The 23,666-nt window shown below is 39.3% G+C and overlaps 2 protein-coding genes across 2 annotated transcripts in view; both read left to right on the forward strand.

Annotated features, from left to right (window-relative positions):
* The window catches only part of LOC125278880 (5-hydroxytryptamine receptor 1E), a 36,599-nt gene extending 31,791 nt beyond the window's left edge, over positions 1 to 4,808 (forward strand). Inside the window, exon 2 of the mRNA XM_048208273.1 lies at positions 937 to 4,808. Within this exon, the coding sequence (XP_048064230.1) occupies positions 1,024 to 2,160 (1,137 nt within the window). The 5' untranslated portion in view covers positions 937 to 1,023 and the 3' untranslated portion in view covers positions 2,161 to 4,808. The remainder of the gene's footprint in view (positions 1 to 936) is intronic.
* A 1,624-nt stretch (positions 4,809 to 6,432) lies between these two features.
* On the forward strand, positions 6,433 to 22,843 carry znf292b (zinc finger protein 292b). The gene is made up of 8 exons (XM_048208272.1): positions 6,433 to 6,632; positions 13,520 to 13,674; positions 13,762 to 13,840; positions 14,016 to 14,151; positions 14,288 to 14,490; positions 14,741 to 14,877; positions 15,042 to 15,183; positions 15,274 to 22,843. The coding sequence occupies exons 1-8, from the start codon at positions 6,471 to 6,473 to the stop codon at positions 22,246 to 22,248; spliced, it is 7,989 nt and encodes a 2,662-aa protein (XP_048064229.1). The 5' UTR covers positions 6,433 to 6,470; the 3' UTR covers positions 22,249 to 22,843.
* Positions 22,844 to 23,666: the final 823 nt, after the last annotated feature.

The following is a 23,666-nucleotide window of genomic DNA, read 5'->3' on the forward strand; positions in this document are numbered from 1 at the left end:
ACTTGCTAAATCAGTGGTAAACAGAAATCAAAAGGTCTTCAGATGAAGTGCCTACTGCTCCTTCATTCATGCGCCTTCAGTTTGTTTTACCCTGGACACAGATTTACGGTAGCATTAGCCTCCCATAATTTACTGGTAATAATGATATCAGGAGAATCCAGAGTAAATCAAATATAACATTTTATTTGTCAAGTAAAAATATATCATGCCAATTACATTACAATTAGACAATTAGAAGCCAATTCAGAAATGTTAAATGCATAACATCGATTACTCAAAGAAATGCATATATACACAGTGATGGGTGAATGTCCTCAGACATTCACCCATCTCTGTATGGGGGTTCTGGTTACAGAAGGTCCCCCATGACTGCTTTGCTCTTTACCTTTTATACCAGAACCAGAACAAAAGGGTTGTAAATATTTACTATACCAGCACCTGTTTTGGGGGGAGAGAAGTGGGTTTTCACAAAAGGCACCACCCAAAAGAGGACAGAATTTTCCTTAGTTTTCAATCTTCTTCATAATTCTAGTGACTGCTGTGAAATTGAGACCGTTTTACCAATCGCACTGAGACAAATTAAATGATACCAAACATGAAAAAGGAAAAACAATAGATACACAAGTTACATTATATGTTTTGAATAACTTTCAGTGACTTGAGGCAGGGGAAAGGAGAGTTTGTGTGTGTGTGTGGGGGGGGGGGGGTTGTCCTTTTGGAGTGGGGGCAAGGCGTTGTCCATTGCTACTTCTTTGAGATCTTCTTTCCAGATTAAAGTTTTATTACTTTATTGCAGGACGCTTTATCTCAGTTTTTGTTTAGCAGGAAAATCAAGCCTTACAATGCTCACACATTTTTAAGCCATTATTTATTCAAAAAATGTCAAGCAACTAAAAAAAGCCATGTTAACTCATCATCTGATTGTGTGTTTGACAGGACGTCACTGATCCAGCGCAAAAGTCTTCGGTGCTTTAGTCCTGGAGTGGGGATTCTCCGGTCTGACGGAGTGACTCCAGCTGCAGGATGGAAATGGAGCGCTACCTGGGAGAAAGCGCCGGTGCTCCGGCCAACAGCACCAACACCACTGACACACCAAGAGCGGCGTTTAGCGTCGAGGTGTTGTCGGAGCGACTAGCCGTGGTGGCTCTGCTGGCGCTGCTGACGCTGCTGACGGCCGTGGTGAACGCCGCGGTCATCGCCGCCATCTGCACCACCAAGAAGCTCCACCTGCCAGCAAACTACCTCATCTGCTCACTGGCCGTCACCGACTTCCTGGTGGCCGTGCTGGTCATGCCCATCAGCATCCTGTACATCACCACCGAGACGTGGTTGCTGGGGCCATTCGTGTGCGAGGCGTGGCTGAGCGTCGACATGACCTGCTGCACCTGCTCCATCCTGCACCTGTGTGTGATCGCACTGGACCGCTACTGGGCCATCACTAAAGCCATCGAGTATGCCCGCAAGAGGACAGCCCGGCGCGCAGCCATCATGGTGGTCATCGTGTGGGTGATTTCCATCTTCATCTCCATACCGCCTCTGTTCTGGAGGCAGCGCGGGGATGGCAGCGGCCCGCAGCAGTGCATCATCGAGCACGACCACGTGGGCTACACCATCTACTCCACGTTCGGTGCTTTCTACATCCCTATGACTCTGATACTCATCCTGTACTCACGCATCTACAGCGCCGCCAAGACGCTGTACCAGAAGCGCGGCTCTTCGCGGCACCTCAGCAGCCGCAGCACCGACAGCCAGAACTCTGTGAACCACTGCCGGGTCACACACGCCTTCTGCGTCTCGGATGTGTCCACCTCTGACCCCACTGTGGAATTCGACCGGAACAACGTCGCTGTTCGCGTACCACCGTTCGATATGGACGCGGCGGAGCAGGATGAGAGAAATCAGATCTGTACATCTCGGGAGAGGAAGGCGGCGCGGATTTTGGGCCTCATCCTGGGAGCCTTCATCATGTGCTGGCTGCCGTTCTTCATGAAAGAGCTGCTGGTGGGCTTGATGTTGCTGAACCCCTCGCCTCACGTGTCGGATGCGCTCACCTGGCTGGGCTACGTCAACTCGCTCATTAATCCACTACTGTACACCAGCTTCAACGAGGACTTTAAACAAGCTTTCAAGAGACTGATCAGGCGTAAGGAGCACACATAGACAGGCGGCTGCTTCAATGTGATCGGAACATTCTGGATTCATACGTCTAAAATTCTAGCAGGAATATGGAAAGCACACATGATGCAGTGTCCTTGGGAAGAGCTGATTACGTTTTAATAAAATCGAATGAAAAACCACTGTCTGCTTTTCTAGCACATCATCATTTGATTACTGAGCAACGGCGTGGAATGGTTTGACAAGCACAGTGGTCTTTCCTGTACACTGTACTTCCTACTGAAACAGGGAGTAAGGATGGGACACATCCAAAGGGCTCATTTTGTGTGTGTGTTTTTATGTAACAAGTAATCTCTAGGTCATTTTTTCATGGTCATTTCATTTTCATTCTCAGTCTTGGGAGCTTTTGATTGGTCAAATCTGTGTAGTGTAACATAAGACATCAACATTATAATCTATTTTCCAGGAAGAGAGAGACAAATACTAGTACTGTCATATACTGCTCCGAGACTTTGGGTTGAAGATCCAAGCTTTATTGAGGGTAATCCATATTCTCAATCAATAAAACATGCATAAGGTCAAAACCACGAGCAAACAGTCCAAACATATAACAAGGTCCTAGACACAGGCAAATCCAGGGAGACAAGCAGAAGATAAAAACCAAGACACGTGGAACCAGGATAATGCATCAGAAATGCAGTAGTGACCCATACAAGACTTCGCAATGAGTGAATGAACACAGGGTTAACAAGATGATGAGACACAGATGGATGTACAAGCACAAGATGCACAAGACATGCAGACAAAAATCTTTATATCATGGATACAAATTAGCAATTCGTTCCCACAAATTACTAACACATCAGCTTGTCTTACTAATTTGTTTCCTTGTTTTAAGTAAATCGTGCACATGATGTAATAATTCTGTCCCTTGTTTTAGTTAAATTAAAACGACAGAACAAATTAGTTCAATGTGGCCACGATTTACTAACAAATTAAGTTGTGGGAATGAATTCTTAATTCGTGGCCACAATTTGACTAAAACTATTGAACAAATTGTGGCCAAGATTGGCTAAAACGAGAGAACGAATTTGTGGCTGTGATATATTTGTCTGCATGTTATGTGCGAGGCTCTGTAAACCCCATATGTTAACCTTTTTTTTTTTTTTTAAGTTGATGAACTTTGAGTTTAACTATTTGGGTTGCATGCATATATATTACAGTCACTTATACACAATTTAAACTCGAAAATCGCTATATAGTAGTAATTAAAAAATATCATTTATGCAAAACGTTAAACCTTTAACCCACAGGAAAACATCAACAATCTCGAAACGCATCGCCTCAGATACATTTCAAGACAGATCGAGTAATGTCTTCAACTGAAGGGGTGTTCAGTTCCCATCATGCACCACAGCTGAAATCAATATTTTTATATTATTGCAATGGTGTTGTCTGCTTTTGAGATGCTGTGCAGTGAAATTGGTCTGCTTTTTGATCTGCTGAGGCAAAGTCAGTAGTTTATGCACGTGTAAAAAAATTATACACCTCAATTCGGTGCATTTGTTTTTTATATGCACATTTTTAGGATTTATGCATATCTTGGCTTTTCCATACAGCATTTTTTTTAATGCAATATGCAAAAATGCACATAAAAAACACGTGGATAGAAACAAAGTCATTGTGGTTTGAGATTTGAAGGTCATGAAGACTACACTACAGGAAAAAAATGCAATTTTATGTCATCATCTCTTTTTTGTAGGGAGGTGTTACACTCAAAACAACATTCCTGTACCTGTCTATTCGTAGGCAGATTTAATCAACTCAACAATAGATGGTGATTACTAGTCTGTGAAGATCACAGCCCCTTCCAACACTGAGGTGTCAGTGTGCAACAGGATTGTGTTTGTGGACTGCAGTGTTCTTGACCTCCAACACATAAACCACAATGTCTGTGACAGCAGGCCACATAGTTACAACATGCTTGCTAAATTTCGCATCCCATAACTCACAGAAACAACAACACCATTACAATAACAGAAGCAATATAGCAGTCAATCAGTCATTCTCATTGTCCATTTGAGCTGTGGTGCATGATGGGAACCGAGCCCTGCTCCCAAGACCATGTTAAGTGCAATCAAACTGTAGAGTTTGAGTTTGCTTATTCAGTATTTCAAGTTAAGTGCAGTTAACATGCTTGAGTAGTACAACATCTAAATCTAAAGAACTGCTACTTAAAAGTTGAGTTTGTTAAATTAAAGAACTGGCTCTGTGATCCTGTGATCATCAACACAGAGAAAGCTGAGTTCATGGAAATTTAAAGAGACACTCTCATTAAACTCCAAAACAATAGAAATATCTAATGCTCATCAAGATTAATTGATTTCAATCATTTTATAATTTACACTAATGTTTACAGTATACAGAGCAAGTAGTCACTTCCACAATATAAATTTACAAAACAAACATCCTGAAAAACATCTCGTCCTGCTGATGAGATGCTGTCAGTGTCGCCCCCCTGAGGCCCAGCACTGATCTGCGGGGTCATCTGGTTTATTAGAAAGCTGAGCTGAAGCATGGATATTTAAAACATGTACACTGCCAGTCAAAAGTTTGGAAGAATAAAGATTTTTAATGTAAAAAAAATACTACAGTAAAAATGTGAAATATTATTACAATTTAAAATATTCATTTTCTGTTGTACTATATTTTAAAATGTTTTTATTATCAATGTTGAAAACAGTTTTTTCTGCGTAATATTTTTGTGGAATGCCATTTTTTTCAGGATTTTTTTATGAATAGAAACTGCATTTATATTAAATGGAATCTTTTGTAACATTATAAATGTCACTTTTGATTTAATGCATCCTTGCTGAATAAAAGTATTAATTTCATTCTTATTTATTTAATCTTTCCTCAGACTGTTTTCAACACTGATAATAATCATAAATGTTTCTTGAGCATCAAATCATCATATTAGAATGATTTCTGAAGGATCATGTGACACTGAAGACAAATGACAAATTATATTTTACAATATATTCACATAGAAATAAGCTGTTTTACATTGTAATAATATGTCACTGTTTTTACTGTAGTTTTGATCAAACAAATGCAGTCTTGGTGAGTAAAAGAGAGTTATTTCAAAAACATTAAAGAATCGACAAGCCACAACACTTTCATTTTGATTTTTATGATTTCTTTAAAGATCTCTATTTACTGCGTTCTGCATATCTAAACACTTTAGCTGAAATATTAAGTATTAATGCATATTTAGACATTTCGATAAAACACAGCATTTCATAAGCAAAAGTCAAAGATAAGGCTGGTCATTCTGACTATGCAGAATATGTTTATGATATGTCTTAATATATTGAATAAAGACAGAAATCACATTAGTTTTCATTTATCAAAAATGGACATAGAGGTGAATTTGAAATCATTTCTCTACTCGTGTTCATTTTTGTCAGCTACTAACCCAATGAAACGGATAATTTAGGTGTTTCTTCATTTTCTTTTTCTCTTAAATGTTTCATATAAAACATGTTGGGAATATTGTTTTCACTGATAATAATCCATCCTGTTAGTCTTTGTTAAAATCACTTTAAAAAAGGTCCATAATGCCTTCATCTTCCAGGAAGTCACATCATTTTCATGGAAAACAGTCACACAGACATCAGTAAGTAATCTCAATGTATTTTATGAATTTTGTGCTTTGTGGTTTCAGTTGGTTTGTATCAAATGCTTCATCTTATTTGATTAAAAAAAATCAAATAAGTTTGATCTTATCAAAATGCCATAACCCCATGACCGGGATACACTAATAAAGATACTTAAAAGTGTTGTCATTGAGTGATTAATGTCCTATTTTAACATCATAAAAGAGCTCAAATGATGTGGTTGAAATGGAAATAGGGACTTTTATCAGTTATAAAGGAAGTTTTTACACCTTCACAGTTACATAGACTTACAGCTATGAAGAACTGCTTTCTTCTTACATGATATGAATTTTTAAAATCACATCTTAAAATAAAAACAATATGAAATATAAAATCACTAGTGCCTAGCGGTTACACTAGTTTTCCCTCATTTTCCCAGCATTAACATTCAACTAATCAGATATTCTACACAATTAATTCAGGTGCATTCAACACAATAATGGACGAATCTAAGTCTGGACAACTTATTGAAATCGATTATTTTCCTGAAATGTGTCTGTACATTAATGAACTTGTAAGAAAAATGCTTGACCCGACTCGAGCGCAGGGTCATGTGACTTGCCCAGTACGTCAGCACGCACAGTGATATGGCGTCACGTGACGCGCTGTGCGTACGCGGCGGAATTGGAAGTGAAGATGGCGGACGAGGAGGCCGAGCAGGACCGCAGCGAGCGGAGCGACCCTTCCAGCGCTTTAAACGCGCTCACAACGCGACTGGAGGACATAGCAGCGGCTCTGAAAAACAGCCAGGAGTCTCCCGACGAGCGTGCGTCACAGTACTGCTATGAGTTCTGTCAGGTGAGCGCAGATTGTCCCGTAATTCTGCGTGTGGCACAACAATGTTTAGCTGCACTCATAAACACTCACACACACCGACTGTAGTGTAGTAATCCCGCTGCTGACTATGCTCGACGAATGTAGACACAGCTTTGCTATCCTAACGCGTTCATAGAGGGTCTGTTAGTTATTCGGCGTCGTTTTTGTGGCTCAATCAGTGCCTGTGTGCATCAGGCGCAGGACTGTAAACAAGCACGCAGCGCGCTCACAACTGCAGAACCAGAGCCTGATCTTCATCGCCATCATCTGTAGCCACTGCACATCATCATCATCAATAACCCTGAACAGCGTTATAAATCACTGCACATCATCATCAATAACCCTGAACAGCATTATAAATCACTGCACATCATCATCAATAACCATGAACAGCATTATAATCAACTTCTCATAATCCTACACTGTTCCTGCACAACATCATGTCACACCCAGGACATCACTATCATCATTATAATGTGTTATTAACAGCACATATCACCAAAATATGTAATTAATGCCAGTCACTGCAGCATTAAATGAACTGCAGTAAGATTATGGTGATGTGCAGTGAGTGTCAGATTACAGTGACAGACCCTCTATAATCTTGCAGCATTTCATTGTCATCATGATCTATAATGATGTGCATTGATGATTATAATGTGCAGCAACATTGTAATCTGACACTCACTATAATCTGTCAATATATAATTATATGCAGATTATGCATCATAATGTGACCAACATAAACTATTAATTACTAGCTGCACATTATCATCTACCTTGTCACCATAATTTAAAGGATTAGTTCACTTCAGAATTAAAATTTCCTGTTAATTTACTCATATCATCCAAGATGTTTGTCTTTCTTCAGTTGAAAAGAAATTAAGTTTTTTGAGGAAAACATTCCAGGATTTTTCTCCATATAGTGGACTTCACTGGGGTTCAACGGTTTGAAGGTCCAAATGTCAGTTTCAGTGCAGCTTCAAAGAGCTCTACATGATCCCAGACAAGTGATAAGAGTCTTATCTAGGGAAACCATTGATCATTTTCTAAAAAAAATAAAATTATATACTTTTTAACCACAAATGCTCGTCTTGCACTCGCAAGACGTAATCATGTTGGAAAGGTCACACGTGACGTAGGCGGAAGTACCGATAGAGTGTTTACAAAGTGAATGTCAAAGACTAAGTCAAACAACCTTTACTAAAAAAGGTAAAACAATGATGTCGGACAATTTTGAAGTTGGAGGAGAAAATGAGATGGAGTTTTTCACCCTTTCCAACATGATTACGTCATGCGTGGCTCATCACAGAGCAGTGCAAGATGAGCATTTGTGGTTAAAAAGTATATAATTGGCCAATGGTTTCTCTAGATAAGACTCTTATTCCTCGTCTGGGATCATGTAGAGCTCTTTGAAGCTGCACTGAAACTGACATTTGGACCTTCAACCCATTGAACCCCAGTGAAGTCCACTATATGGAGAAAAATCCTGGAATGTTTTCCTCAAAAACCTTCATTTCTTTTTGACTGAAGAAACAAAGACATGAACATCTTAGATGACATGAGGGTGAGTAAATTATCAGGAAATTTTAATTCTGAACTAATCCTTTGAGAAAAGATGTTAAGTTCACTTACTGTTTGCCTGTAAAGCTCTTCCTGAGTCGTAAGTTATATTCTGGTGTTTCCTGCGTTCAGTGTGTCTCGGGCTCTGGTGCAGTGAGTCGTTGCTCCTGTTTTTGCTCTGAAGGTCCACTGACCTATATTTCTGTTTCCAGATGATATATAGATGTCAGTGTGTTGAAAGACAGTAATGTGGCTCATGTTCTCTTAACTCGGGGTAAGCGTGTGAAGTGCTGATTAAGCTGCTGTTGAAGAAGCTGAGCTGTTACAGCAGATGCTTTCTAGACTAACACAAGTCTACTAACACATAACCTCATTCATTTACCGATCCAATCCCAGATTTTGCATATTGGCCAGTACTGATTGCGTTTCATTGCTGTTTTGTGTCTTGATCAGTGTATTATATCTGTATCTCCCTGTGTGGAACTGATGATCACTCGTTAGGTGTTTAACAAACACTACTGCATTATATATAAGGTTGAACACATTATGATAAATATACGATATAGTCATACTTTAATTGTGATTTATGGCGAAATTGTCTTTATTATTCAGTACTCATTTCACTTACTGTATAAACTCAAGCATCTTTTATTCATGTTTAACTTGTAATCACAGTGAAATGAGTCCGTATGATGTCCTTTAAGGCTTTGAAAGCATTAATATTCGAGTGCTTAAAATACTGTATATATAAATTATAGTTATTACAGTTGTTCTCTTTGTGGTCAGCTTTAGTATTGGTCCATTGTGGATTCATGTGCAAAGCGTTTGCTGTTGGTCCAGGGTTGGTGTTTTTAAAGCTTGATACTCCAGGTGAATGGAGTTTAAAAAAAGTTAATACCATATTCCCTAGTTGATTGATTACATAATGCATCATGTACGCAATGCTTAATATAATTAAATATGCACGAATATGCAATTGCAGAACAGTTATCTGAATCACTCCATAAATCAGAAAATAATGTCAACAGACAGAAAAAAATAAATTTTCACCATGTTTTTAGGAATAAAATGCAAATAGATAAAGAGCATTCATTGGATATTTTTTTTCACAAGTCTGAAACAACACATTATAAAAAGCCAAATAACCCAAAATCTCAATATTGACCAGTGCATAAAACAGTGTTTTTAGCTGTAGAACACCTCGAGGCCATTACATCTCTGATTTCAAAACAGGCAGGATTGATTGTGTTTCAGAAATAAATGCAGCAGTGTCTGCTTGGGTCTTACTAAGATCTCCAACCCCCGATGATGACATTTGACCTTTAGAGTCTGATCACACTCTTGATAAGATGTGTGTGTGTATGTACTAGAGCAAGACACTGGTGTTTAGGCATGTTTGTGTAGTTTTAAAGCGTAGCAGCAGTGGTTTAATGCTCTCACTTTGGTTGAAAATATCAAGAGTTTATATGACCAACAGAACTGGTGCCCCAGAACCAGAGCCTAAAACTAACTTTCTGCCACACCTGCCAGTGACTTAAAGGATTAGTTCAATTTCAAATGAAAATTAGCCCAAGCTTTACTCACCCTCAAGCCATCCTAGGTGTATATGACTTTCTTCTTTCTGACAAAGACAATCGGAGAAATATGAATAAATATCCTGACGGACATGAGCTTTATAATGGCAGTGAATGGGAAACAACAAGTATGAGCTGAAGAAAGTGTCTCCATCTACATCCATCTATCATAAACATATGCCACATGGCTCCGGGGGGTTAATAAAGGCCTTCTGAAGTGAAGCGATGCGTTTGTGTAAAAAAAAAAAAAAAAAAAAAAAAAAAATTCCATATTTAACAAGTTATGAAGTAAAATATGTAGCTTCCGGCAGACTGCCTTCCGTATAAAAAATTACAGAAAAAACGGAACTGCAACATAAGCATGTTTTACTTCATAACTTGTTAAATATGGATTTTTTTTTTTTTTTTTTTTTTTTTTTTACACAAATGCATCGCTTCGCTTCAGAAGGCCTACATTACCCCCCCGGAGCCGTGTGGCATATGTTTATGATGGATGGATGTGGATGGAGACACTTTCTTCAGCTCATACTTGGTGTTTCCCATTCACTGCCTTTACAAAGCTTGAATCCGTCAGGATATTTAATAATATTTCTCCAATTGTTTGTTTCAGAAAGAAGTCATATACACCTAGGATGGCTTGAGGAAGAGTAAAGATTGGGCTAATTTTCATTTCAAAGTCAACTAATCCTTTAAGAAAATTTACCAGCCAAAACTATGTGTGACAATTGACGATTCTAAATCCTCTTTTCCAATTTCGATACCACAGCTAAAACTACTAGATTAACTTATATAATTTTAGTAGCCTACATTTTTAAAGTAAACAATCAGTAATAAAATAAGAACAAATAATCAAATTATTGCACAAATAAATATAATACAATAAAGATACAATTGAAATAAACAGTGCTTTTCAGGCAGATCTAACAGTAGTTTTCAGGTACAGAAATGTAATAAAGTACTTTTCACTATTCTACTATGTGTCCACCTGCAGATTGTCACTTTAATCATCATGTCTTGTAGTTCTGGTGACATTTTCTAAGCTTCTTTTTACTCTTCGAGACAGCCATGTAATAAGTACATAAGCATGTAACATTTTTACAATTTCAGTATGAACTTGGTACCAAAGTACTGGTACCTGTGACAGCAGTAGACATAAAAACATTTGCCTGATGAATGTTTACTAAACTAAAAAGAGTGCAGAAAGAACGACGCAAATTACCCTAATGCACGTTATAAGTTGGGTGTGAATTTAATTAACGTTAATGACAGACAGCAGCAGGATTATTAGGCTTTAAGAGCCAGATCTGACACATCCTATTTTCTCACAACTCTTTACATTTAACTTTTTAACTCATTTAAGACTGCTTGTGAGGATACTCGCCATTAACAATATCGCTTTGGCACATTTTCAAAACAGTCTAAACATTCTCTAAACTGTAAGCTCAATTGTCACAACTGTTCGCTGGAACATCAGAACACCATCACATGTCAGCAAAATGTAGTTGCTCACCAAAACATTTCATTCATGCTTTTTAAACATAGTTTTTGTGTCAGTAAATTGGCCGATGCCACCAAAATACAGAGTTTTTGTCATTGTGTGAGCCACACTGGTCAAACGTTTTGTTATATACAAATTGCATGCATTTTCTACTTTTTAGTTGACACTGTCTGTTTTCTGCACTATAAAATAATGTCAGTTTTGTCTGGCCGAATGCTCTTGTCTCTCACACCGAGATTTTTAGATACAGATTTCAGCAGCAAGTAAAAAATTACTAGGAAAAGTCAATACTGTAGTACTCAAAAAGAAACTGGACATTTGGTCACACTTTATATTAGATGTCCATAACTGCTATGTACTTATTGTATTCATATTGCATTGGAAAATAGTTGTGCTGCTATTGAGGTGGATACAGGTAAGGTTAGGGACAGGTTTGGGTAGGTTTAAGGGAAGATCAACGGTGTATTCTAGATTTAATTAGTTGTAATTACATGCAGTTTTTAAAAAAAATATTTTTTAAAAATAATAATCTAACGTTTAAATAATCTAACGTTTTAGATTATACTTAAAAAGTATAATCTAAAACGTATGTACACAGTAAGTGAATTGTATTAAATTATTCAGTTAAATGTTAGTACATAGTAGATAAAGACACCTAATATAAAGTGGAACCAAACATTTTTATTTATATAGCACATATTTGTAGAAATGTGTTACATGTAAACTGAAAATAAATTCACAGTTGCTTGTTCATTTTTACATATTTAATTATGTCTTCCCCTAACACCACACATTCTTACATATCTTGCTCTTCCACAACAAGCAACTGTGTATTTTTAGTTTATATGTATCACATTTCTACTAAAAATAAACTGCTGTTGCTCTTTAGAGATTTAGACATTCCTGCATGTTCAAAGATGGTAGTGATTTTGCTGGACAAACTCCTTATAACCTACTGTATGCTTCCAAACTTTTGATTGATTGGTAAGATGGTGCGATTCATATTTCATTACAATGGCAGACCATTTGCCAATTTAGCAGACATTATAAACTTTCCATGGTATGAAAGACGTATTAAATATTTTTAATGCGCTAAACTGAAAATAATTAATTGCATTAATGCGATTTTAAGCTTTAATTTTAACAGCCCTATTATAAATACAAAAGTTTTGGAAAAGTCATGGAAATTTGTTTCACGGAAAGCCAGAAAAATCCATCAATGGTGGGGAAAGAGTTAATTTACAGTGAATTTACGGTGAAGACTATTCAATTTCTGTACTTGAGTACTACTGTTAAACCTATTTTAAAACTTTAATTTATATTTTTATTCTACTGTATTTATTTGTGAGACTGATTGTGATTTGATTGTTTACTGGCTGTTTGTAAATTCAATTCAAAATTTGAAATCAAACTTCCTTGTGCTGCGTTTAAGAAATAAAAAAATAAAATTACACATTGTAAAGACACAAACATAGATTGAGCAAACCTACAAGGGTGTAGGTGAGAGAATTGTAATTTAAAAAAAAAATCTAAAAAAATTACATATTATTTTACATGCATCTATAGACTTTCATTGAACATTAGTTCATGAATATTTGCCTCAAAATTCATGGAAATGTATTGGTAAAAATGTGTATGAACCCTGAATTACACTTCCAAACAATAAGAGTCATTGTGATAGTACTTGGTATCATACCTTGAGAAATAATAAATGATAATAATGAATAAATAATAGTATTTTCTCATTTTCAAAGTTTTCATAGTTTAAACATTTGCTAACATTTTTTATACACTTACAAATGAGCAAAAATGCCTACAAATAACTGGTCTACAAAGAAGCAAATTTCAAACAATTGAACAAGGATGCAAATTAAATATTTCTGGTGCAATAGTTTTATTTAACATGTAGTAAGAAATACTACAGAAATTGAATAATCATTATGATAATAAAACTCTTATCAATGTTTTGAAAAAGAAACCTATACAATAAATCTGATTGTTTCAAATAACCCAGTCAGAGTCTGTAATGTCAGTGTTTGCTGTATGCGCAGTGTGAGGTAAAGCTAAACAGTGAATGTACACCAAGAAACAGAAGTGCTTGGGTATGCGTTACCCAAGCATATGAGATCAATCCGGTACATGTAACATCAATGTAATATTGCATTTCGCATCAGCCCAAAGTGAACTTGACCATGCTAGTCAGAATGCGTAACTCACATTTGTGCTCTTTTCAGACATTGGTGGAGTATGCCAGTCTGTGGAGGATTGAGGAGGAGCCGTTACCAGTACTGGAGGTTTATATCAAGGCACTGCTGAGCTTTGCACAGGCGTCCCCGTACCTCTCTGCCCAGTGTGAAAAGGTGCCGGTTGTGCTTGAAAGGCTCTCACTGTGAGTATGCACTTTTTCTTCTCTTTCTCTTTTTCTGTTCAATTTTACTTAAGTTTATTATGAGTATTTGTTGCCTTTCTTCTCTAGGAGTTGTGCAGAGCTGCTGATTTCTATGCCCCAGAAAATCCCAGATGCATTGTGGGACAGGTTTAGGTCATCTGTCCAGGTATATTTAACAGGCTAAAGTTCTTAGTTACTAATGTTTGCATTAATCAACTTTGTTGTCTTCTACAGTAAAGTATCCAACTTGATAGTCAACAACAAATAAGACGCTTGCTGTTTGCAATGTAGGTTTTTTCTAAACTGTTATGTTTATTTTGTGGCCTGTCATGTCTGTGTAGATCGCCCATCCTCTTCTGCAAGAGAAGGGAATCAGTCATCTCCTCATTCTAGCCACCATCGCACGAGAGCAAGGGGTCTGGACCAATCCTACATTGACGGGCATTCTCATAAATGACATGCCACCGCAAGAGAAAGGTGCTCCTCTTTACCCCATAAATTAATGTCTCTCTCTTTTGTCAAATATGACCTGACAACAGAACCAACGGTTTGGTAGAGTTAACCTGTTGACCTGTATTACACAAGCATTGTAAAGTTTTTGTTTTCTCTCTAGTCCATGAGTTCCTCACCCTGGAAGGACCAACACTTCTGAGGATGCGGGTGAAGCACCTGATCAAAGAGAGCTGTGTAGATCAGGCTGCGTCGTTGGCCAAGGCCTGTGCTGAGTTCTCTGAATTTCAGGAGAAGGGACACTTTAAGCAGATGTACCTGGTTTGTTTGTGCACTGTTGCTCCGCAGGAACTTGTAATGGAAGAGGTAAGATAGTGGACTGTTTACTGAAATTATACTTCTGTTTCTGCATTTTACCATTCCTGTTCAGATTTAACTCTTATGAAAGTATTCAAGGATCATTAGCCAAAGCTTAAATAAAAGTTCAAATTCGTTAAAAAGTGTGAAGTTGAAGTTGAACTTGATTATTGTTGTCATAAGGTCTTTGGAGTAGATTTATTAATTCCAAAGACAAATATAAAGTTTACGTCTGCAATTTCTATCCCTTCCTTTTCAGCTGTCAAAAGTGGACTGTCGTGATGCTTTAGAGATGATTTGTAACCTTGAGGCTGATGGTGATGAGAAAGCTGCATTTACATTGTGTTCTGGGTTTTTAACACGTCAAATTCTACAGGAGGATACCTACTGTGCTTGGTAAGTCACAAATGTGACCAATGCTAGTAAAATCAATGTAGAATTGGGAAATGACAAATAAGAATTTGCTTTAACCATGATAAATATCTTTTTTAAAAAAGGACTTTTAATTTAAAGTGTTCTGTTTCTAAATAATTTGAGAAATATTGTGTGTTTTCTGGCAGGGAGTTGACTCTGTTCTGGGGAAAACTGCTCAAACGATTAGAGCCTTCAGATCAAGGCTTTTTGGACAGATGCCGTCAGATGTCATTTCTGTCTAAAACTGTGTTCCACCTACTCTTTTTCATCAAAGTCATCCAGTCAGAGGTGAGCCTTTTCTGTTTCTCACTTCATGCTGTTAATTTTAAACATGATCAAACGTCTGAAATACTAAATACTCATTTTCCAAATCCATAGATGGACAAAGTTGGACTTTCAACTTGTGTTGAGATCTGCATACGAGCTCTGCGATTGGAATCGTGCGAAGGAAGCACCAAGGCCACTGTCTGCAAAACCATTTCCTGCCTCTTACCCTCAGACCTGGAGGTCAAAAGGGCCTGCCAACTGACAGAGTTTCTCCTGGAGCCAACCGTGGACTCTTACTATGCAGTGGAAACTCTTTACAACGAGCCAGACCAGAAGCTAGACGAGGAAGACCTACCGGTACCGAACTCGCTGCGCTGTGAGCTCCTTTTAGTCCTCAAAACCCAGTGGCCTTTTGATCCTGAGTTCTGGAACTGGAAGGCATTAAAACGCCACTGTTTAGGTCTAATGGGGGAGGAGGCCTCAATTGTGTCCTCCATTGATGAACTGAACGATGGTGACATTGAGGGCTTAGGGGAAGACACCAGCATATTTTCTGAGGAGTTCAAGGATGTCTCACAGCGTTTTTTGGATACCACTAATGAACTAAATGAAATAGAAGATCAGAAGCAGAAAAACAGAGAGATGAAAAAGTTGAGAGAAAAAGGGTTCGTCTCAGCTAGGTTTAGAAACTGGCAGGCTTACATGCAATACTGTGTTTTATGCGATAAGGAGTTTCTTGGTCACCGAATCGTGCGTCATGCACAGACTCACTTCAAAGATGGACATTACAGCTGCCCGATATGTTTAGAGACATTTGAAACAAAAGAGACTCTTGAACCACATGTTGCATCACATGTTAAACTTTCTTGCAAAGAGCGCCTCGCTGCAATGAAGACTAGTAAGCAGTTAGCCAACCCCAAAACAGCTGCTCCTGTCATAGCTGCCCTGAAAGCTAAAAGCAGTGAAAATCAGGTGCGTAAGACCAAGACAAAAAATAACAGTGGTGGGCCATCCAACAAACTTAGTAATGGAGCTGCCAATGACTCTGATGGCTTAGACTTCAAAAATGGTTGTGAAGGGAATATTTGTCCAGTCCAGAGCTGCAGAAGGGGATTTAAATATTTCCGAAATCTTGTTGCCCATGTGAAAGATCATGGCGACAATGAGGAAGCGAAGTGCTTCCTTGAAATGCAGAACTCAAAAGTGGTGTGCCAGTATTGCCGTCGTCAGTTTGTCAGTGTTGATCACCTAAATGATCACCTCCAGGTGCACTGTGGCACCAAACCCTACATTTGCATACAGCTTAATTGCAAAGCCAGCTTTGACTCCAATGCCGAACTTATCGTACATAAGAAAGACCACCCAATCTTCAAGGCTAAGTGTATGTTTCCGGGTTGCGGCAAGATTTTTTATGAAGCCTACAAACTGTATGACCATGAGGCACAGCATTATAAAACATTTACCTGCAAAGCACCAGACTGTGGTAAAGTATTTCATTCGCAGTCTGAGTTAGACCTCCATGCAGAGGTCCATGTTGCAAAAGAGGAAGGCCAAGGCCCTGACAGTCAAAGTATTCAACCAGCAGAACCTCATCCAGACCACTCCGATCAAATGGATCAAGGCTCTGCTCAGCCTGGCTCTCTCTCAGTCACCCATTTGAATGACAACGGCACAGGGTCTCAAGTGGATCATCCATCTGGCATGGCGACTATAAAGCATTCTGTTGAAAAGATGCTAAATAGCGCTTTTACACTTTCTGCTCAAGAGTGTGCCCAATCTGGTACAAGTAAACCTGAACAACATCCCATCCATCAGCATATCCCTCAGATCAATAACCACCTGGGCCAGTCAGCTGTGGGCACTCGCACGCCTCACTTAATTCAGCATAGACCGGAGGAATCTCTTTTGGAGGCCTTGATGAGTGATTCAGATCCTATGCCGTCTACATCTTCATACCAGAGTGTATTAGAGGACTTTCTGCCTGTCCCACCAACTGATGGTCAGCTGCAGACAGCTGATCCAGGTACTACTCCATTATACAACAATAACAATGGAGTATTTCGGCAGTACAGTCCTAATCCTTTAGCTCCGGTTCAAACATCATATCAGAACCTGTGTAGTAGCAACGTGACCTCTCCAGCACAGACTTCCCACAATACAACACCACTTGTCTCATTGGGTCAGATGCTTCCTCCTGTTTCTCAGACACTTCCTCTACAAATGGCTTCTGTACCAAATAATGGACAAGTATTGGAGAACAAATCTGTGAAACCAGTAGATATCAATGTGAAAAACAAAGAGAGACACAAATGTCACTTTGAAACATGTACTCGAGACTATAGCTCTTACAGAAGTGTTACTAAGCACATGAGGGCTGTTCATCCTGAATTTTACACACAGTGGAAACTAGCAAAGAAGAACAATGTTGCAATCCAATCCACACTCAGATCTGTTTCTGTAAACGGAACCCTCAATTCAGTTGTGAATCCACAAGACCAGCTGGGCCAAAGAGTCACTGGCCCTGGTGTTCAGACACCGAATCCCCTTAGCCAACCTCCTTCCTACCCAACCAACTGTGCAAACCCCAACTATCCTTCTGTCTCTTCTCAAGTCAATGCTTCCCCAAGGCATATCCGTACCAATGAAATGGACAATATATTAGATCCCATTGTTCTCTCTCAGCTTGGAAATGGTACAAATCAGCCTCAAATGGCAGCAGACCATGTGTGGGGCCCCAGGAACAATTCGGTACTCCAACAGCAGATATGTAATTCTCAATCAATGACCCAAAATATGAACACACTTCCTAGCAACCATTTTACTCGCATGAATGCAGCTTCTAGTGAGGATGGACAGCAGAGAGGTATGAGCTATACTACCCTACAACCGCAGAATAATACAGTTTACCCAGCACCAGCTCAAGCGGAAAGCATTCAAAAACTCAATGGCACCTCAGAAGAAAGTCTACATTCAGTTGGCAATCTCAATCCACCCCAACAAGTCATGGGTCCTAATGTAGTGGTAGCCGTTAATTCTGTAGTAGAAACAAATTTGGGATCTGCTCAAATGTCCATGTTGCCCTCTTTCACTGACAGTTTGAACAATTCAGTTTCCAAAGATACTTCAGCAGATTACACGCAGCAAACGAAAGATAAATTCTCTGCAGTAACCAACACTCAGTGTGCGGTGAAGCCGGAGAGAGACACAGCTTTAGGTTTGCCACTCCCTAACAATGAAACTCCCCCATCAAACAGCAGTTCTCCAAGTTGTCAGAATAACAATGGAAATGTGTCAAGTGATAAAGGCAAAAAAAGAGTTAAACGAAGCAGCAGAACAAAATGGCCTGCAATTGTTAAAGATGGTAAGTTCATTTGCTGCAGATGTTATAGAGAATTCCCAAGTCCTAAATCTCTGGGAGGACATTTGTCAAAACGGGCTCATTGCAAACCATTTGATGAAGCTGACCTGACAGCGGACCTCCCCAGCTCATTTCTTGATCTTCTTAACTCTCCTCATCCAACATCATCCTCATATTTCAACCTGCCACAGAATAAGGGCCCTCTTGATCCAAAACTATTCCCAAATGTCACTTATCCCCAAGCCAATGGCACCTACAATAGCAAAGACACACAGACAGGGGGAGTGTTCAAGCAAAGCACGTCAAATCTGTGTATGAGCTCTGGACAAGAACAGCAGACGGTTCCAAACCCCTGTGCTCCATATGCTCAGAGCAGTCGTATGTCAGAAACTAGTGTCATACAGCATACTGGTAGTGTCAAACATCAGCTACAAGCGAGTTATTCTGAGATGTCGAACACACTGTTTAATGACGATGTCAGTGATCCTCTTCTTTCTCAATTGTTGGCTGATGACCAGTCTACATCCAGCCTGAATAGCGGTTCATCAGATCATGTCAATCAAATTCTTCAAGCTGAAACTTTAAATAAAATTAAAGAGCTCAAGGAAAAAACAACCGACAGTGCAAGTGACTTATCAAATGATGGACTTCTGGCAGCCATGGCAAGTCTTACTCAAAACCTGGTGTCTGAAAAGAGTGTCAAAGAAAGACTACGTGAGCAGATATTGGCTGGAGACCTTTACAAAAAAAGTAGTTTGCCTCGTGGATCAAGTGTTGACAGTTCCTACTCACAAATGTCTGTTGCAAGTCCTGACATTGGGGATTCACAGCATACCTCAAACTTGATTGAGAATGCACCTCAAGGTGAGCAACAACCTGTGGGAAACGCAGACAAAGTCCCTGTCGAGGCAGTTTCACAATTGAGTGATGTGAGGCCAAATGATGGCTTAAAGCACACTGTTTCATCTGTGTCTTCGGGAAGTGCCGTCAACGATCAGTCCAACAGTATGCCCATAACCGAGATGGATGAAGTGTTGGAACTCCAAAAAGCTCTTGAGAATCTTGACCTTGACAGAGAAATCAGTGAGGTTATCAAAACTGTGGCTTGCATCAATGAGGTTCCCAAAACTGTTGCTGATCCTGCATTGAGTGTTGCACAGCCTAATAAGCCAGACTCCAATGATTTACCCAAGGAGATACCAATTTATGTGAAACCATTTGCATGTGAGACAAATGGCTGTAATTACAGTGCCATGACGAAAGATGCTCTTTTTAAACACCTTGTCAAGCTCCACAATTACACAGATAAAATGCTTAATCAAATGAAAGACCAGTTTAATGTCGCCCCTTTCAGGTGTCAAAAATGTTCCAAGGCCTTCACACGCAACTCCAATCTCAAAGCCCATTATATGTCAGTTCATAACTTTTCACAGGAAGAAATAAAGAGGATGAAAATCAGGCCTAAGCCCAATCATAGGCTCCTGGATAGTGATGGAGGAAGCCCTTGTCCAGTGCCAGAATTCCCCAGTCCAGTTAAAATCACTCCATGCGTGGATGCACGTAAACAGCAGAGAGTTATTAAATGTACGTCAGTCTCCAAGACAGAAGGTAATGTCAAAATATTACATTGTATCACTCCATCGCTTGTCAAGCAATCTGTATTTGTACCTCAAGGCAAAAGTCCTGCACTAGGAACACAGACAGTAACTCAGATGCCTGTTCAGCCATCAGTGATTGTGTCTGGTCGTTCTTCAGTGACTCCAAGAATGGATCAGAACACGAATGGATTTTCCCCAAAGTCCTCTGTTTTTGGTCAAACCCATGTGTCACCACTAAAAGAGATTCTGCCCATAGCCCCTTTTACACAGAATCCTACAGCAGCAGTACAGACATTAAATCAGTCATTGGACAAAAAGCCCAAACCTACCAAGCCTCGTGTGGCAAAGCCAAAAGAATCTCCCAAAAAAACAAAAGAGAAAAAAGCAGAGGTGGATGATGCTTTTAGTCCTTATAGACCTTATCGTTGTGTTCACCAGGGCTGTGTGGCAGCTTTTACAATTCAACAAAATTTGATCCTACATTATAAAGCTGTGCATCAGTCTGCTTTGCCTAAATTTGAGGTCAACAGTCAAGATGAACAAAATGAAGAGGAGGTCGAGGACAAGGAAAGAAATGAGGAGGGTGAAGAGAAATTAGATGCAGACATAACGGAAGTGGATGAGTTCAGGTGTCAAGTCAAAGACTGTTCTTGCATTTTTCAGTCAGTTCCAGACTTGCTCCAGCACTACCTTCAGCTCCACAAATTAACCCTTGAGAAAGCAGGAGCCATGATGTGCAGTATCAACCTGGGCAGGTTTCAGTGTGATCAGCCAAACTGCTCAGAGACCTTCACTGCTTTCTGGAAATATATCAGCCATGTCGACAAAGAGCATAAAGAAACCAATCTCTCAAAAGTTGTCCCCGTGGAAGGGATGTTCAGATGTCCGGTGGAAGGATGCGAATGCGCTTATAGCACACGGTCAAATCTACTGCGGCACACCATGAAGAAACACCAAGACAGGTACAAAAGGCTGCTCATAAACCCACGAGAAGGTGGGAGTGGGGTTAAACTTGGTCGTCCCAGGAAGTATGAAATTGATGTTGTCGAGAAGGAAAACCGAGAGACTAACAAGAAACCCATTAAGAAGGTAGCTCTTAAGAAAGTAGGTCTTAAGAAGGAAGCTCTTAAGAAGGTAGCTCTTAAAAAGAGAAAAGCTAAAAAAAACAATTGGACCAAATATGGGAAACCCATTTTGAAAACACAAGAAGAAGCCTCTGCCATGTGCACCAAACGGTTACAGCTGCAGTATGCTTGTATGATAAAGGGTTGCGAAACAGTGACCAGTTCTGAGCGAAATATCATGAAGCATTATCTTCAGCACGGGCTCCCAAAACAGTACCTGGAAGAACAGAGGAGCAACTTTATATACTGTAAAAAGATACCCCGGTCCAGATATAAGCGCATCGCTTCTAGAAGCGATGACACTGATAAGTCAGAGGAAAGTTCCATTGAGACGACTGAGAATGATGAAGTCGCTGAGCCCAGCCAGAGCGAATCAGAGTTCTCGAAGCCCACCTCTGAGAAAGAAAGCACAGAGGATGTTGATCTGTCTGATGCCAAGCCTTCTACAGACACATGCTCGGAGATATCAGTGGTGGTTAAACGACGGAGGGGGCGTCCGCGCAAGGGCCAGGGTGTAAAGAAGTGCTTCGGACCTAAAAGGATGACGAGACTGAGGACTGCAAGGAGTTCTGAAGTAAATTATGTGGATATGAACACCGATTCCATGTCCTCCACCACTACCATGACACAGGAAGATGTGTCTGGTCAAAATACACCACTAAGTTCGTTCAAGCCCATGGGGTTTGAGGTGTCCTTTCTTCAGTTTCTTCAGCAATCGAATACTTCCCAGAAGAGAAAGGCAACGGTACCTCTAAACGGAAATGCACACAAAAGATTGCAGACTGCTTTCCACTTAAAAACCGCGACAGTCGTGTGCAAAAGAGCTGATGCCCAATTGCACTCGAGAGAGGTCCTGAAACTTGTTGAATTTAAAAATCCCCAAAAGTTGACCTCACTCGGCAATGTCACTTTTGAGGTGCAAAAAGTTTTTTCTGGTGTCCTTGAAATTCTTCTTAAGCAGCTTCATGAATTGCGACCCACAGTGATCCTTGAAAAAAATAACTAGTGCACAGACCCTTGTGTCATGTTGTCTGAACTCAGGATAAGGTTGGTGAACTTGCTGCAAACCCGTGCCCAATCATTAGTTTTAACTGGAAGTTTATGTCTATTCAGACATGAATGCTGAATGAATTGTTGCTTGTTAAGGAGCTGTGGGGATGTTCTATGATCTGAAAACACTACAGCCACTATCTTAAAGGTCCCTAGTGCGATGTTTATTACTTAACAGAACTGTGTATGTTAAGCTCACTTTATAGTTGCAGTAGATGATGAAATACCTCTAAAGCATGTATGTCCTTATGAAGCTGTTCAGCACATTTCTGTTGCCTTTGGAGTTTAATTTTTTTTTCTTTTTGAGTATTGTATAGACTCGTACTTTTTAATATTCCATTGGACTCTTTTTCTATCCAGCTGAAAGTGAATCATTATCAATTCTGATGTTATGTAGTGCTGTGTATAATTCGTAACTGTTTTGGTCCTGTTTACCTTGTAAATCTGAAATTTGTCAATAATGTTGTGTGTGGCTCTTTGATCAACTACTGCCACCAGCAGTCTGTATGTTAATCAATAGCAACCAATTTAATACAGCTTGCGTTTTGGTACTCGGTGTTGGTCTCGTCCTTAAAGGCACACTCATGGGATTTTGAACTGTGATATTATGTAATAGATTAGGGTGGCTGATAATATAATGCTGTGTTCTTGTATACATGGTTGTGCTTAGAATTACAGGGACATTGTTGTAAACATGGTTTTTAGAGTTTGTCCCCATTAAATGGGACATAAATTATATCTCATTATACAAGATTTAATTTAAATCTCAGGTGTTCCCAGAATGTGTCTGTGAAGTTTCAGCTCAAAATACCTCACACTTCATTATTTATACCATGTTGTAAAGACCCATTTATGAGTGCAAGCAAAGATTTTCATGCATGTGCTTTTAAATGCAAATAAGCTGCTGCTCCTTGCCCTCTTTCTAACAAGACATCTGCTTGGTTTTGATTATTTATATTGCGATCATGCTCACAGACAGTGCAGTTTTTCATCATGAAAGTTTATTTCCATGCATTTTAAAGCTATATTAGTTTAAACTTCTAATTTATCATTTTCTGAGTGCACGCATTTGAAGCACCCGAACAGAAAGCTGGCTGTCAGTCGGCACATCTCATGAGTATTAAACTAACTTGTCTTTCACATTTTATTGTGCTTGTCAAATACTAAGTTATGTCAAAACACAAAGTTTACATAAACAGTTGGTTATGTCTGTGAATGTAAACAGTAGGGACAGAAATTGCATGTGTATATTAGATCTGTGGCGAATTCCCTTCAAAACTAATCCGGTGCATCTGCAGTGGCCCCTATGACATAAATAAATGAAGACTGTTTTGTTCACTCTTACATCCAACAACAAAACACCTCAATCGCTTA

The sequence above is a fragment of the Megalobrama amblycephala genome, linkage group LG11 (genome assembly GCF_018812025.1).
Source record: "Megalobrama amblycephala isolate DHTTF-2021 linkage group LG11, ASM1881202v1, whole genome shotgun sequence".
Lineage (NCBI taxonomy): Eukaryota > Metazoa > Chordata > Actinopteri > Cypriniformes > Xenocyprididae > Megalobrama > Megalobrama amblycephala.

Coding starts and splice junctions, on each gene's coding strand:
- znf292b (XM_048208272.1), top strand. CDS start 6,471: ATGGCGGACGAGGAGGCCGAGCAGGACCGCAGCGAGCGGAGCGACCCT. Junction 14,491..14,740: donor AGGAACTTGTAATGGAAGAG/GTAAGATAGTGG, acceptor CTTCCTTTTCAG/CTGTCAAAAGTGGACTGTCG. Junction 14,878..15,041: donor GAGGATACCTACTGTGCTTG/GTAAGTCACAAA, acceptor GTTTTCTGGCAG/GGAGTTGACTCTGTTCTGGG.